Here is a 14,995-nt window from a genome sequence, read left to right on the forward strand (position 1 = left end):
TAAAATCAAGTAGAAATTACTTACGCTCTTGTCTTGTGTAAAATTCCTCTCCAAAAATCGTCCATCTCCAAGTCTTGGGTTCAAAATATAAAATAATGGGTCTAAGTCCCAAAATTATTAACTTAAATGAGTCTTCCCTGGACTATACTTCGCGAATGCGGCTCAAGCCTTGCGTTCACGAAACACAACTCAGCCTCTGCCCAATAGGCTTTTCGCAAATGTGGTCAACCATCTGCGAACGCAATGCAATATTATCCTTAGCCTACGCAAACACGTTCCACACTTGGTGAACGCTAAGGCTAACCCTAACCGGCTCCCAACCAGCCACTCCTCTATGAGAAATCGAGCCCTTCACCCCGCGGACATGAATACCAACAGCTCCAATAAGGATATCTAGAGTTATGATTTTTCCAATTATCGAAATCTTCCTGATACATCTCCTATAATTTCTTATAAGTATTCTCTACTGATCGAGAGCACTTTAAGTGTCGTAATTCTCTTTCAAGCAACTACAATAATTTACTAGACATTCTCCCGAACTACGCTAGCTGGTACTACCTTACCACTTGCTATGACCACGTCAAGGATTTATTCCTCTTAAACCCACCTTTAAACCCGTCGTATTGATTCCTCACATAACTTAGGAATGACTTTGTTCAACAACCACCTAAATATGTACTATTTTCAAGCAATACATAATAAATAGGCGCTATTAATTGAGAGCTGAACAATTAACTAAAATAAGCACGTAATTAAACAAGTAGAGAAATCCAAAGGCTAATTATATGAAACCATATCAAGAATTTATCCTTCAAAATGTTCCATCAAAACCCTAGAAAGAAATTTAGCTACTCATAGTCATGCTAACAATCACGTTAATAATTGAAAGCATTAATCTACAAACTAAGAAAGTATGGAAGAAGAACCCGTATGATCTGGTGCTTTGCAAATGTTACAGTCATCTTTCGCCTCCCGAATAATAATGTCTAACCTCTAAAAAAGAGGTTTAGAACCCCTTTTATACATGTTGGGGGAGTGTAATGGCGAAACTACCAAGTCCTAGCCGAAGTAGGAAAAGTTTCTTGCTTGGGCGCCACGGAGGGCGCTTGGCGCTAAGCTGGGCGCCCAACTCTATCTTGTGATGTCTTTTGTATTTTGACCGGGCCTAGCTCGAACCTGGATGCCAAAAATCATACTCCCTCTAAATTCTTCTCTTTTGGCTTCAATTTGCGCACAATCCTTCCGTATTACCTCCGATTGACCCCTATACATATAAACATCATTATTAAGCTTGAGTCACAAATATTTGCACTAACTTTAACAATATCGAGGCATAATGCAAGCAATTTACATGCAAAAAACATGGATTTTCGCCAAACATCAACATCTAGACGCCAACAAATCTTCAGCTATCCAACCAAGCTCAAATGAACTAAAATATATCCGAAACACTCCCGAGCCCCCTGAGACCTCGTCCAGTTATACCAACCAATCCCAAAACATAACATAGACTTATTCGAGGTCTCAAGTCACACAAAATAACATCAAAACTACAAATCGCACCTCAAGTCAAGCTTAATGAACTAGTCAACTTCCAACTTCAAAACTCATGTCGAACCATGTCTAACCAACTCGGAATGACTCCAAATTTTACACACGAGTTCCAAATAACATAACAAACCTGTTTCAAGTCCCGAAACCACAAAATAAGAAGTTTAAAAATGTATTACTTCTAAATAACAGAAAATATATCATTTTTTGTAAGGATAAAAAATAAAAGAATGTCACATAAAGTGAAAAAAGAAAGGACTAGTTTGTTGCAAGAAAGAAACTTTTCATTCTATAGACGGCACGTGATGTTTTTTTTTTAAATCACTCTTTTAGGTGGCAGAGGGTTTGGCAATGGACCCCTACCTTGTAAATTAAAATTCATAGATTAATCACTAAAGAGGGGACGTAAAACCTAACCTCGACAAAAACAAAAGAAAATGAAGGCATATTCGTGGACTCTGATATACAATGAAGATCCTATCGATTGGAAAGGAACATTTCCCTTATATGACGTGATGCTTTCTCTGTGTAAGCAACATGCATTTTTTCTTTTGTGGGGATGCTCGTTTTCGGAGGGGCTGGAGATTCGAGCAGTGTAGCAATTCGAGTAATTAACATAAGAGCACAGAAATTAAACATGAACTGTTATGATGAGTTGATCAGATATTGTTTTTCATCATGTCGCGAGTTTATAAATTCTCTAAATATTGAACTATCCTCTAGCGTGCCCAGATTAATATCTAAAAGGTAGTAGTAGTAGTAGTATAGAAATAATTTTCTGCATAGGAGATTTGGGGTGAATGTCTTATGCACAATATATAAGAGTCTTACCAAAAAACACGTAAACGAATCCATAGTAACTTTACTATTTAATGTTTTTTGGTTTCTTACAGATAGAGACTTATTAACGACGAGTCATGGACATAGAAGAAGCAACACCTCTAAAACTTGTATCATCCAATGAAGGAACGAAGCCTAAGCAACCCAGTACGCCATTCTTGTATGGCAAGAAAGTTTTCCTCTTCATCTCCTCCGAGAGTGCCCTATTCAACGTGTAATGCAACTCATGAGCCGAAACCTCCCTCTTCCTCAAGGAGCTTGATACCGATGACGATCCAACACTACTACCAGTTGATCTAAAGCTTGAAGTCTTCGCATCCTCTTTACTATGAGTTTTCTTCAAAAACCTGTTTAACTGATCTTTATTAGTTGCTCTACCCTCTGACGCGCTTCTGAATAGAAACAGGTCTTTCAGCTTCCATTTTCTGTACCATAGTGTTATCATTGATGAAAATGAAGAAGAAGAATCAGATATGTTTGTATTTTCTTGCTTGCTTTCACTATCAAACAGTAGATCGGAAGCTCTGAAAGGAGATAAAGATCTTGTCTTTTTGTGCCTTGAAGAAGTTGTAGATTTCTGAGTTCTTTCCCTACCAGGACGATCATTTTCTGTTCGACTACTCTGCTCTAGGGCTGCTGCAAATGGATCTAATTCTTTCTTCTTGTTTCGGGGAGAGAAAGCTTGCTTGAACTTTTTCTTTGGAGATTTCGGCGAATCAAATGGTTTGCCTTCATACTGTAACCTTGGTGGTGGCTTCAATTTCAAAGGCTTGATTTTTCCACCATCAAAAAGCTCATCAGCAGCTGATACAGAACTTCTCTCCAACTGACCACTAAAATCAAAAGCAAAATCATCATTCTCATCATCATCATCACGGGTTGCTCTTGATTTTGGAATTCCAGGCTTTTCCTCCCAATTGAATGGAACTTCACCACCGGTTGTTCTTAGGGCATCGCCACCGTGGAGGTGATTGTATCCGTCGTAGAGGGCGGAGACACGTGCAGGGCTAGTAGGGGCGCTGAGAAAATAATTGCCAAAACGTTGAGGGCTTGAAGAAGCACTTATATAGGGAGTAGTACAAGTACTATCGAAGTTGAAGTCCACTGGAGGTGAAGTTATCATCACTTCCATCTCCATTTTTAGCAAAATTTATAATTAGCTGCTTTTGGTATGGAGAGAAAAGGGGGAAATTCGGCGAGCTCAGTTTTAGAAAAAAGGAGAAGGGTAATGATGATATAGGCAAATGCAGGGGAAAAGAGTAGAATTGGAAAGAGAAAGGAAAGTGATGATTTATTTGACCATAGGGGGGCAAATGGCAATGGCAGGCAGAGTTGTAGCCGCCTTTGGTTTCTTGTTTGTTTTTATGGACTTTTCTTTTCGTTCATGGTCTATATTTTGACCGGGACATCCCAACAACTGCTATTCTATGAAATGCCGACATTGTCCTCTTCAATACAAAAATATTGTTCACAATTTTAAAGGGAAAATTTCACATAAAAATAACTGAGCTTTCTGCTCTTCAATTTTATAGTTCATATTTTAATTTATAATTAATTAGCCTAAAAATAATAGGCTAAGATTCAACATACAATTTCAATAGGTTCTAGAAATTACTATCTAATTTTTAAAAAAGATTGCTCAAGCTTTTAAGTTAATTTTCGAATCAGTAACTGTAACTCAAATATTAATTCAACAAACCAAATCTATTTAAATGATGAAAATTAAATTTTTAACAAACTTAAACATGTGGGTTTAAATTTTGAATTTTATTTTGTGAGAAATTTGGAGTGACTGTATTTAGACTTTTGTTAGAAATAGTATAAGGAGGTTGTATATAAAATTTGAAGTCATTTAATGGAGATTTGGATTGGTTTTGAACAAAAATTGTAGCGGAAAATCATGGAAGAAGTTCGTCTACATACGCTTGTATAAGGGTGTATAAAAGTGTATAAGATGTGTTTATATACTCATATACAATATTATACAAGATTATACATAATTATACAAAAACTGACTTCGTCTTCTTCCTTGCATCTTTTCTAAAATTTAACTCAAATCTTGCTTGAATCTACTTCAAATTTAAATTTTGAACTCCTTTTGATATTCTCGATCAATTGGAACAACATCCAATTCAAACAACTAACAAACTTAAAAAATCCTATTTTCGAAAGCAAAGCTTTGAATGACCTTCAATGGTGGATTTCTACTCTTCAATTTTCTTACATTGCAACCAGGTGATACAAGGTAAGAAGCAGCAATGGTGAACAACCCTTTGAAGAATATGTAGAAAATGTGAGAAGAAGAGAGCGTGAAAGCAATGGTCGTGAGAACACATATTTAACTCCATAGCTTTTAGAAACATTAATTGTAAGAACACAAGTTTTGAATTTGCTAGTACTTTCAAAATATGTACAATATATGTTAGGTTGGGTAAAACTTAAAAACATGAGTCATGTTTTATTATGGTGTGAAATGATATGTATTTTCTTGTAATTCTTTCAATTTTAAATCCGTCCATATAAACTACATTTCACGGTTGATTTTATTAGCATAATACGGCATAAAATTTCGCACGAAGTACTGTACTATTTAGTTGATCCCATAAAAAAGTAATTGTTGCATAATTATTACAGCAATTAGTGTAAAAATTGCACGGGTGCCTTATTTGGTCGCCCTCATTTAATCTATACCTATTTTTTTTAAAAGTTTTAACTTGTACCCACTTTTTAAACAACTTCAGCCCCATTTCTCCTTCTCCTTCGTTTTCTTCTTCTTCCTCTTCCTCTTCCTCTTCCTCTTCCTCTTCTTCTTCTTTTTCTTCTTCTTCTTCTTCTTCTTCTTCTTCTTCTTCTTCTTCTTTCTTCTGTTGTTGTTGGTGCTGCTATGAAACTTCAGTTCATGAAATGATTGTCATAAGTATGTTTATCAGATTTTTTAAAAAAGAATTATAAATAATTACGTAAGTTAGTAGATAATAATTTGTGAATATTTTCACGTACGAGAACTTTAAGGTCACACTTAGTGATTATTTTCATGGTAATTCTATTTTTTTTTACGTTTATTGTTTCCAAAATTTATGATTTAGATACTATTGGCAAACTGATTATTTTATAGTAGTGATACATTATGAAAGAATAAGGTGATTATTTATCCAGTATGTTAGAAAACTTTTTCAAAAATTTCAGCTTGTATAGTGCTGAAGTTTTTACAAATGAACTAAATAACTTCAGCATCTTCTGCTGAAATTTTTGAAAAAGCTAAATGACAAAATTAATGAATCCAGGACAAAAAAACTTCAGCTTATTTAGTGCTGAAGTTTTTACAAATGAACTAAATAAGTTCAGCATCTTCTGCTGAAATTTTTGAAAAAGCTTTATGACAAAACTAATGAATCCAGGACAAAAACATTTCAGCTTATTTAGTGCTGAACTTTTTACAAATGAACTAATTAACTTCAGCATCTTCTACTGAAATTTTTGAAAAAGCTTAATGACAAAACTAATAAATTCAGGACAAAAAGATTTCAGCTTATTTAGTGCTAACGTTTTTACAAATGAATTAAATAACTTCAGCATCATAAAACTTCAGCTACTAGAATGCTTAAGTTCAGCAATTACAAATAAAAACTTTAGCAAATAGAGAACAAAAATCAGCACTAAAATGCTTAAGTTCAGCAATTACAAACAAAAATTTCAGCACACTTTGTTCAACAATTTTTGCTACTTCAGGCCCGTCTACTAAAATGTTGAAGTTTGCGTGATTGTCTTTGCTACTTCAGGCCCGTATGCTGAAGTTACGCGAAAAAGTGAGTACGCTTGCAATTCTTTTTTACAAAGCGGGTACAAGTTAAAACGTAACCCAAAAAACAGGTATAGATGCAAATGCCCCGCAATTAGTTGACCGCATAAGAAATAAATTTCTGCGTGACTAATGCGTTTGCTTGCTATATCAAATTTCACGGATTCAAAAATATCCTAAAAGTAAGTAATTTCTACAACTTAATCCTTTCATTATATGCTATTCACCGCATAAACAATGGATGTATCATTAATCACTTCAGAAATAATTAACTTTTTATGATTATTTTTCACATAAATAATTCATGCACTAATATAATTCTCTTTTAACTAGTACGTGAGCTAATTAATTGGTTTACTTTATCTGAAATGTTTTCAATTATATATTTTAGTTCATATACGCACGGAGTATAGAGTAAGACAACACATGAGTTGTTTATGATATATATGGTCCACATGTTAGTTATGAAAAATTATAAAATATGAATTATTATGTAGGGTGTTGTTTATGCGGGAATAATAATAAAAGAATTGTTATGCATATGGATTATTAGAGAGATGGATTATTAGAGAGATGGATTATTATGCAGGGAATTACTTAATTCGAGGACAATTTTATCTTTAAATATTTAGTCCATGTATCAAACTAGTTTGGTAGGATGTATTACAAAAAATACTATATGTATTAGGTTTGTTATTATTAATCTTTTTAATAGTATTTTTCAATTTATATATATTACTAATACATATATTTATTATACATCATATTTAGTACTATTCTTATACATAGATCATGACAGTAGCAATACATAATTTATAAAGATAAAATTGCCCTTTAAAACCTTTACCAAATCCTTTTCAAAAAAATATAGTATAAGTTATTTTTATAAACAAATATTTTTGGTAAGAAATTATGCAGTGGTCGTTGTTTTTAATACACTAAACTAAACATTCGATAAGAAATAATCTCGGCATAACTAATCACAATATTACAAATACATCTTATTTAGTATTATACTTTTACCCGTACCTAATGATGCTTTATTCTTATTAGTTATACAACTTATTCATTACTATTCTTATACATAGCAAACCATGTTGTTAGAAATATTATGATTTTTAATATATGGATAAGCATGTATAAAGATAAAATTATCCTTTCAAAACTTTTAATACACCAAACTAAGTACCTCCTATGTTTCAATTTATAGGAACCTATTTGACTGGACGCATAATTTTAAAAAAAAAAAGAAGACTTTTGATGTTGTGGTGTAAAATGAGGCATATATATTTTGTGTGGTTATAAATTATTGCATAAAGATATATTGTTTCTATATAAGAAAAAGGGGATATTCTTTTTGACACATACTAAAATAAAAATAGATTCATACAAATTGAAACGGAGAGAATTGTCTATAAAAAACAATCTCACAATAACTAATTTCAGCAGTAATAATCATTACCTTACTAATACACCATGTTTAGTACTAAACGATCATTTAAATTGTTCGGACACACAGACTAAAAGCTACAGTCGCCGGCCCCTACACCTATGATAGAGCAGATATATAGAGGGCTATATGTCCGTCGAACTTGAGTGCTATGGATCTGATTCTCTTTAATGTATCATCCGAGGCAATTCAGAATACGTTTGTGATTTCACTGTTTGATTTGCATTGCTGATGTAACTAGTAATAATTTAGTATAAAGTTTAAATTAAAGAAGGATGACAAGTTCACTATGTGATGATTACAAAAAAGCTGATGCGACATCGATTTAGATTTTGATATTTCCGTTTACTGCTCTATTCCCTGTATTTTTGGACATATATTTCAAGATTTTTTTTTTAAAATTTAAAATTTCACTAAAATTTGATTTGAAGATAAAATTGTGTTTGGTTATAATTTTTACAACATACTTGGATGTAATTTTTTCAAAAAAGTAAAATTTTCATAACCAAACATTATTTTAAAAAAAAAAATTCTTATGTCCAAACGACCTCTTAATACTATTTTAAAGTGGAATATCTCGAATGACATAAACATAATCTTTCTCAATCTACAAACTAACAAAAAGGCAGGAAAATAACACAAGCGGAGCACATGCTGATAATGATGTGAAGCGGGAATTATAGGCGACAACACGGGATAACTCACCTGGATCTGCACAATTAAGTGTAGCTTGTAGTATGCGTAGAATCGATCACATGTATTCTGTAAGTATTATGACTAACCTTGGAGTGAAAGTCGCAAGAATCATCAATGATACTCACGTGATAAAAATCTTGTAACAACCAGCCAGTCGTTTTGAGAGTATTAGCCCCAATCCCCTATTTATTGACCCCTCTATTTCATTTTGTGGTTACGTGACTTACCGGGGTCCTTGGTGTCGGTTCGGGAGAGTTTCGAAGTGAAGTGGGACACATAGTTCCTAAAATGGAAGTTTAAGTCGTAGGAGTTGACCGTAGTTTGACTTGTGTGAAGATGACCTCGAAATGAAGTTTTAATGGTTCTAATAGCTCCCTACGGTGATTTTGGTCTTGGAAGTGTGTTCGGACGATGATTTGAAGGTTCGTAGATCGTTTCAGCATTAACTGGTGAAAGTTGGAAGGTTTTTGGAAAGTTTGACCGGGAGTAGACTTTTTGATATCAGGGTCAGATCCCGATTTCGGAAATTGGAACATGTCCGTTATGTCAATTATGACTTGTGTGCAAAATTTGGTATCAATCGGAATTGTTTTGATATGAATCGGCATTAGTTTTGGAAATTCGGGAGTGCATATATTCTTAGGCTTGAATCGATGCGCGATTCGTGATTTTAGTACTGTTTGATGTGATTTGACGCTTCAAACGTGTTCGTATGATGATTTAGGACTTGTTGGTATGTTTGATTGAGGTCTGGGGCCTTAGGTGTGATTCAGACCATGTTCGGCGCATTTCGGAACTTTGAAGAATTTCTGAAGTTGCTGGTTTTTCTCAGTTCTGGTGTCCTTCTACGTGTTCGTGATGCTGATCCCCGTTCGCGTAGTCTTATGATGATTGCTGGAAGTTTACCCTTCGTGTTCGCGAAGATGGTCACGCTTTCACAAAGGGTCAGGACTTGATGCTCTGCGACCACGGACTGGGTTGCACGTTCACGATGAGGAAGGCGGCTTGGGGGTGAGACTCACGCGTGGTCTATGCGTTCACGTGAAGGGCTTCACAATTGCTAAGCTTGAGAATCCTTGGGCTATCACGTTCGCGAGTGGACCCTCGCGTTCACGTAAGAGGAAAAATTGGCCAGTAGCATTTTCTGATTTGCGAACGCGAGGCAATTTTCGAGTTCGCGAAGAAGGTATACCTGGGCCGTAGATATAAGTTTCAAAATCAAGGGTTTATGTCATTTTTCACCATTTGAACTTCAGAGCTCGGATTGAGGCGATATTTTGAGGCATTTCAGAGGGATTGTTGGGGTAATAGTTCCTAACTCGTTTTTGATTGAATTCCATTAATCTATCTTCGATTTCTTCAATTAGTTAAGGATTTGGGTGGAAAAATTTGGGGAAAAAGGTGTAAAGTTCTTAGACCAAATTCTTGAGTTATAAAAGGTGAAATGGGATTGGATTTGAATTATTTTGTATGGTTGGACTTGATATCAAATGGGTATTCGGTTTTTGTAATTTTGGTCGGGTTCCGTGACGCGGACCCAGGTTGACTTTTTGGGGCGATTTTTCCATTCTTAGCTATAATCAATAATTAATTTAGATTAGTTTTCTATAGTTATATTTATAGTATGTAATTGTTTTTGGCTTGATTTGAGTTGTTCGGAGTCGGAAAATCGAGGGAAAGACCTTCTAATTGATTGATTGAGCGTGGTTTGAGGTAAGTGACTTGTCTAACCTTGTGCGGGGGAAATTCCCCTTAGGAATTGGTGCTGTTGTGATAATTTGTGATATGTGAAGGTTGTGTACGCAAGGTGACGAATGCGTACACATGCTAAATATTGAAAATTCCGGCTTTAGTTAAGTAGTTTCTTTTTTATGCCTTAATTGAGTTACTTTAGCATTTATAGTCATCATTTTAAGTCTAATTTCACATGTCTACTTGTCTTATCTCTTATTTGCAACTTGTACTACATGTTTAGTTGAAATACTTGCTTTCTTGATTCCGTATTCATTACTTAACTGTTGAATTCTTTACTTGAAATGACTAACCTTGAAATATCTTGCTGTTGAGTTTAGTGTTGAGTTACAAGGTCTTGGTTTCTGTTGAGGCAAAGTATAAATTGTGAAACTTCATGTTATTTAGTTGTTATGTTTGACTTTTGTGTTATTGTTGAGGTGATTATTTTAGTTGTTTGCACAAGGTTTCTGTCGTGCTATTGTTATTGTTGCACGAGGTTTCTTCCGTGCGGTTGTTATTGTTTGCACGAGGTTTATTTCATGCCATTGTAATTATTAATACGCATCCGGTGGTATAAGATCTAGGTATTGAAATGCATGCGGTGAGATAAGGTAGGCTTGATATTCATGGCTAGTAGGGGAACTACTAGAAGTCATGCGGTGTGATAAGGTGGGTAAAACGCGGGATGTTATTTCGGGAAAATAATTTTCAAAATAAAAATATAAAGGCTCCCGCGGTGATATAATTGAAGACTTTGAGTAATTTTATGATTTGGGACTATGAGACGCTACCTCGGGAGTGCCCCTATTGATCTTCTCTAATTGATGTATTTTTTGTTGTTGTTTTCCTTAACCTATAAGATTCTTGTTTCCTTTCGTGTCGTATTTGCTTTCTTTTGCCTCTGTGTTGTTACTTTCCGTAAACTCTTTATTGTTTCACTTCCCTATCATTCTTATTATATCATTATATGTTCTGCCTTGTGTCTTATTATCTCCGTTAGGGCCTTGACTTGACCTCGTCACTATTCTATCGAGGTTAGGCTTGGCACTTATTGGGTACCGTTGTGATGTGCTCATACTATGCTTTTACACATATTTTGTGCAGATCCAGGTACATCCTATTAGGCTCGGTATTAGTGCACTGTGATGCTACTTTGGAGACTTAAAGGTACACCTACCCGCATCCGCAGGCCTCGGAGTCCCTTTCTATCCTGATTTTTTTTTATTTCCTTACATCTTTATAGACATTGATGTATAGGAGGGTTCCGTACTGTATCTAGAGCTTGTAACTTATATTTCACCGGGTTTGGGATTTGTACATGTTGAATGACAATTTTCATTTATATAGTTGTTGATGTTTTGAGATTTAAGTTATTATTTCAGTTATTCCGCATATTTGTCAGGTTTACCTAGTCTTAGAGACTACGTGCCGTCACAACAACCTACAAAGGAAAATTTGGATCGTGACAAGTTTGTATCAGAGCTCTAGGTTCATATGTGTTATGCGTCACAAGCAGGTTTAGTAGAGTCTCGCTGATCGGTACAGAGACGTCTGTACTCATCGTAGGGAGCTATGTAACTGTTAGGAAAAGCTTCACTTCTTTGATTCCTTGTAGTGTGAAATTGTTGACTTCAGATTTCTAAACTTCTGCCTTTCTATTTTCTCACAGATGGTGAGGACATGTACATCTGGATCAGATGACCAGATACCCGCGCCCCCTGCTATAGCCGCGAGAGGCCGGGGCCGGGGCCAGGGTAGAGGTCGAGAACGTCCACGTGGTGAAGCCAGAGCACTCGCACGAGCTGCTACAGAGGAGCTGCCAGTAGCTCTAGTTGGAGGGCAGGCACCTGAGACGCCTGTTACTGTACCAGCTCTCTAGGAGACCCTCGCCCAGTTTCTGAGCATGTTCGGTGCTTTAGATCAGGCATGGTTGATCCCACTTGCTCGTTCCACATCTCAGGCTAGGGGAGGATCATATACTCCCACCGTTCGTACCCCAGAGCATTGGGTTCAGGTCGATAAGATTCTAGAGGTCATATCAGTATAACCGGTAGCCCTAGTTCAACCCAAGGTTAAGGCTGCAATTTCTGAGGGGGAGCAGCTTAGGCTCGAGAGGTACAAGAAGTACCACCCTCCTACTTTTAGTGGCTTGGCATCAGAGGATGCCAGGGTTTTCTTGGGGAGTGCCACCGTATCCTCCGTACTATGGGTATTGCGGAGTCTAGTGGGGTTGCTTTCACTACGTTTTAACTTAAGGGAATGGCTTGTCAGTAGTGGCGAGCATATGAGTTGGGTAGTCCAACCGAGGTAGCTTCACTCACTTGGACTCAGTTCTCAGACATGTTCTTGAGGGAGTATGTTCCCTAGAGTCTCATAGATGCATGTCGCGCAGAGTTTGAGCAGTTGTGCTAAGGTTCAATGACCGAGTCAGAGTATGCGGTTTGGTTTAGTGATTTTTCTAGGCATGTACCAGCCTTGGTTGCTACTGTTAGAGAGTGGGTCCGTCGATTTATCGATGGGCTCAACCCCAGTATCAGATTTAGCATGTCCCGAGAGTTGTAGATGGACATTGCATACCAGCAGGTAGTGGGGATCGCTAGGAGATTGGAGGGTATGTTGACTCGGGAGAGAGAGGAAAGGGAGGCTAAGAGGTCTTGAGATTCTGGCACGTATAGTGGTACCCGAGCCCCAGTTGTAGCTCGTTATGGTAGGGGCTATGTGAGTTTCCCTGTTCATTCAGCACTTCCAGCGTCCAGCAGTATTTCTTCCACTCCTAGGCCTTAGGCTCCATATTATGCACCGCCATTGTCTAGTGCACCTCCAGCACATGGTGCTTTCAATGGTCAGTCCAGCCGACCAGGTTCGACCCAGCCACACCAGCCACATCCTCCGAGAGCTTGTTTTGAGTGTGGTGACACTCATCATATGGTGAGGGATTGCCCCAGACTTAAGAGGGGTGCACCTCCACAGACTACTCAAGCTCCGCGTATTCCACCGGGTCCTTAGTCTTCTTAGTCCATGGTCGCCGCACCAGCTACCACTTCACTTGCACAACCAGCTTGAGGTAGAGGTCGAGCAGGTAGAGGTCTCCTTAGAGGGGGAGGCCAGGCCAGATATTATGCTCTTCTTGCTAGGACGGAGGCAGTTGCATCCGACTCTATCATCACAAGTATTGTCTCGGTCTGTTATAGAGATGCATCAGTCTTATTTGATCCAAGCTCCACTTATTCATATGTGTCATCTTATTTTGATCTATATTTGGGTGTATCCTATGATTCTTTGAGTTTTCCTATCTATGTGTCTACATTTGTGGGAGATTCTATTGTTGTTGACCGTATGTATCAGTCATATTTGGTTGTTCCTAGTGGTTTTGAGACCAGAGCCGATCAATTATTGCTCAGTATGGTAGACTTTGATATTATTTTGGGCATGGACTGGTTGTCGCTTTATCATGCTATTCTTGATTGATACACCAAGACTGTGACACTATCTATGCCAGGATTACCATGGTTAGAGGTACCTTAGATTATACTCCTAGCAGGGTTATTTCATTTCTAAAGGCTCAACAGATGGCTGAGAAGGGGTGTAATGCGTACCTAGCATATGTGAGGGATGTCAGTGTTGATACTCATACCGTCAAGTTAATTCTGATAGTGAGGGATTATACAGATGTATTTTCGGCGGATCATCCATGCATGCCACCTGACATGGATATCAACTTTGGTATTGATTTATTATCGGGCACTCAACCCATCTCTATTCCTCCATGTCGTATGGCCCCATCAGAGTTGAAGGAGTTAAGGGAATAGTTGCAAGAGTTGCTTGATACGAGCTTCATTCAGCCCAGTGTGTTGCCTTGGGGTGCCCTAGTCTTGATTGTAAAGAAGAAGGATGGTTCTATGCGCATGTGTATTGATTATTGCCAGTTAAACAAGGTTACAGTGAAGAATATGTATTCATTGTCACGTATTGATGACCTATTTGATCAGTTACATGATGCCAAAATGTTCTCCAAGATTGACTTACGTTCAGGTTATCATTAGTTAAAGATTCAGGAACCAGATATCCCAAAGATTGCCTTCAGGACTTGATATGGTCATTACGAGTTCCTTGTGATAACTTTCGGGCTGACCAATGCCCCAACAACATTATTGCACTTGATGAACAATGTATTCAGGCCCTATATTGACTCATTTGTCATTGTGTTTATTGACGACATTCTAGTGTACTCCCGCAGTCAGAAGGATCACGAGCAACACCCGAGGACCGTGCTTCAGACCTTGAGAGAAAAGAAGTTATATGCAAAGTTTTCAAAGTGTGAATTCTAGCTAGATTCAGTGGCATTTTTGGGTCATGTAGTATCGAGTGAGGGGATCAAGGTAGATTCGAAGAAGATTGAAGCAATGTAGAGTTGGCCCAGACCATCCTCGTATATGGAGATCCAGATTTTTCTTTGTTTGGCGAGGTATCACCATCGATTTGTAGAGGGTTTCTCATCTATTGCAGCACCTATGACTAGATTGACCCAGAAGGGTGCTCCATTTAGGTGGACCGAGGAGTGTGAGGAGATCTTTCAAAATCTCAAGACTGCTTTGACTACAGCCTCGATGTTGGTGTTGCCTATTGGTTCGGGGTCCTATACTGTGTATTGTGATGCATCACGTATTGGTCTCGGTGCGGTGTTGATGCAGAATGGTAGGGTGATTTCCTATGTGTCTAGATAGCTGAAGGTGCATGAGAAGAACTACCATGTTTACGACCTTGAGTTAGCAGCTATTGTTCATGCCTTGAAGATTTGGCAGCATTATTGGTACGGTGTCCCTTGTGAGATCTACACCGATCACCGGAGTCTGCAGCATCTGTTCAAACTGAAGGATCTTAACTTTCGTCAGTGGAGGTGGTTAGAGTTGCTTAAGGACTATGAT

General features: G+C 37.4%; 1 protein-coding gene across 1 annotated transcript; it reads right to left on the minus strand.

Moving 5' to 3' along the window:
- Positions 1–849: 849 nt before the first annotated feature.
- LOC104235457 (uncharacterized) lies at positions 850–3,704 on the minus strand. The gene is made up of 2 exons (XM_009789230.2): positions 2,491–3,704; positions 850–1,264 (listed from the first exon to the last, which is right to left on the minus strand). Exons 1-2 carry the CDS (start codon positions 3,527–3,529, stop codon positions 1,248–1,250), a joined length of 1,056 nt encoding a protein of 351 aa, XP_009787532.1. The 5' UTR covers positions 3,530–3,704; the 3' UTR covers positions 850–1,247.
- Positions 3,705–14,995: the final 11,291 nt, after the last annotated feature.

Source organism: Nicotiana sylvestris, chromosome 3 (genome assembly GCF_000393655.2).
Source record: "Nicotiana sylvestris chromosome 3, ASM39365v2, whole genome shotgun sequence".
Lineage (NCBI taxonomy): Eukaryota > Viridiplantae > Streptophyta > Magnoliopsida > Solanales > Solanaceae > Nicotiana > Nicotiana sylvestris.

Coding starts and splice junctions, on each gene's coding strand:
- LOC104235457 (XM_009789230.2), bottom strand. CDS start 3,529: ATGGAGATGGAAGTGATGATAACTTCACCTCCAGTGGACTTCAACTTC.